The sequence below is a fragment of the Cebus imitator genome, unplaced genomic scaffold (assembly GCF_001604975.1).
Source record: "Cebus imitator isolate Cc_AM_T3 unplaced genomic scaffold, Cebus_imitator-1.0 Scaffold12, whole genome shotgun sequence".
NCBI lineage: Eukaryota > Metazoa > Chordata > Mammalia > Primates > Cebidae > Cebus > Cebus imitator.
In genome coordinates, this window is record NW_016107327.1 from 26,822 (window position 1) to 29,045 (window position 2,224).

The 2,224-nt window shown below is 43.5% G+C and overlaps 1 protein-coding gene across 7 annotated transcripts in view; it reads left to right on the forward strand.

Moving 5' to 3' along the window:
* The first annotated feature begins 6 nt into the window (after positions 1–6).
* Positions 7–2,224, forward strand: part of TRAPPC8 (trafficking protein particle complex 8) — a 111,465-nt gene continuing 109,247 nt past the window's right edge. For 6 of the 7 annotated variants that reach the window (XM_017497890.1, XM_037727773.1, XM_017497914.1 and 3 more), the window contains exon 1: positions 7–290. In XM_017497890.1, coding sequence (XP_017353379.1) covers positions 134–290 — 157 coding nt within the window. In that variant the 5' untranslated portion in view covers positions 7–133. The remainder of the gene's footprint in view (positions 291–2,224) is intronic. The other variant, XM_037727788.1, reaches the window with a different exon arrangement.

Genomic DNA, 2,224 nt, shown 5'->3' on the forward strand with positions numbered 1-2,224 from the left:
CTAGGCTCCACTGCGTTCGGGGCCCCGCCCGGCCGGGCCAGGCCGGCGGGCGGCGGCGGTAGCTGCTGCAGCGGCAGGATCACCTCTCAGGGTGGGCCGGAGGGCGGGCGCCGCCGCTGCCTCTGCCGCGGCGATGGCCCAGTGTGTACAATCAGTGCAGGAGCTAATCCCGGACTCCTTCGTCCCCTGTGTCGCCGCGCTGTGCAGCGACGAAGCCGAGCGGCTCACTCGTCTCAATCACCTTAGCTTCGCGGAGCTGCTTAAGCCTTTCTCCCGTCTTACTTCCGAGGGTATGTGGTATCCTTCCTTTTCCAATGGGCTCCCGCAAAGCCGTGGCCGGGAGAAGGAAGTTGCTGGAGGGCTGGGGAGAGAAGGGCGGTGTTTACGTCCTGGAGCAGGTACCGTGGCGTCTGGGGCTGCATCCCCGAGGTACTCCGGGGGCGGCTGGAGAAGACCATGAGGTCGTCAAGACGGCGCAGTCCTAAGCTCCATCTCTGGGCACTTTCTTCTCAGATAAGCTATTTCGTTAAGTTGGTGAAAAGGTAAAAACGAGTCTTGAGAAGGGCGTTGAGACTGTTCTTCACGGCCGTAGCGAAGGAATTAGGCACTTGCAAAGCAGCTAAGGTAGGAAAATGCTGCCTCTTAAACCGACAGTGTCTGAGTAAGGAAGACCTGTCACCCTCACTTGGGTGTTAACTGGACTTTCAGAGTAGTTCTGGATATCCTTACATTCTTGTAGCGTTGAGGATCATCTCTGTCTGAACTACTGTTTCGCTATTTTATTAAGATATTCTTAGATATACAGTATTTCGCTTAACTCCTGAAGAAAATTAAAAGTATTATATGAAGAATAAAACTTGAAACAGCTTTTTGCCTGAAGGAAGAAGAAAAAAGCCCAACTTGTGGTTAATTCGACCTAGATATTTGGAGTTACCTATACTTAATAGGGATGGAAAAGTCCTTAAATTTGGTTTTTCAGGTATAAGTTTACTAAAAGCAATGTCTTCTCTTATTAAGGAGCTACACGTTTTCTCCAGCTTTGGATTTTTTTATTAGGGGCAAATAATTTAGTAAAGCTTCAAGTATGTTTTAGCCAGTATCTTCCAAATAACCAAGTGCAAGTAAAGATTTTTTTGTTAAGGTCAATAAGAACTGAAGGGTTTTATAATACGCCTATGTTGAGCAAACGACTGTGATATTTATTAGCTTAATATGACTTAACCTCAAAATAAAAAAATCAGTGCTGTACCATACATTTATGTATTTTCGTGCTACTGTATTCTTTGGGAGAATAGCTCCATTACAAATTAGCTTTTTTTAGGGGAGAAAGGGAGCTGTCCATAAAAACAGCTGTGAAACTTTTGGATTTTCTTTAGCCTGTATCTTAGCTATCAGCCTCACTTCCTTCAATGTTGGACTTAACAGGAACAACAAAATGCCCTACATTTTTGAATTCTTAAAAAAACAAACACTTGAGCCAGTTTGACTTTTATGTGTGTACTCTTTCCTACCTTGTTTTTTTTTTTCCTATGAGAAGGAATTTGGTTCAAACCTACTTTGTTAATATGTAATAGTAATGCTAATACCTCATACTTGCTATGTGTAAGTTTCCTCTTTTAGTCCTCACTGAATCCTATGTTATTGCAATTTTAAATTTGAGGACATTGAAGCATAGAAGTGTTAACGTCCACAGTCTTGCATCTGGGAAAGATTTAAAACAAGGCAGTGTGACTCAAGACATTGTGTTCTTAATCTTATCTCCTGACAATATTTAGAATTATTTACTTGCACCATAAAGCAGTGTTGTCTGATTGAAATATAATGTGAGTCACAGTTATAGTTAAAAAAATTTTAGTAGCCACCTTAAAAAAGTAAAAAGAAACAAGTGAAATTAGGTTTTTATTTTGTTGTTGTTTTTTGAGGTGGAGTCTCGCTCTGTTGCCCGGGCTAGCGTACAGTGGCACAATCTTAGCTCACTGCAACCTCTGCCCCCTGGGTTCATGCGATTCTCCTGCCTCAACCTCCTGAGTAGTTGGGATTACAGGCATGAGCCACCACGCCCAGCTAATTTTAGTATTTTTAGTAGAGATGGGGTTTCTCCATGTTCATCAGGCTGGTCTTGAACTCCTCACTTAAGGTGATCCGCCTGCCTCGGCCTCCCAAAGTGCTGGGATTACAGGTGTGAGCCACTGTGTCCAGTCTTGTTTTTTTTTTTTTTTTTTGA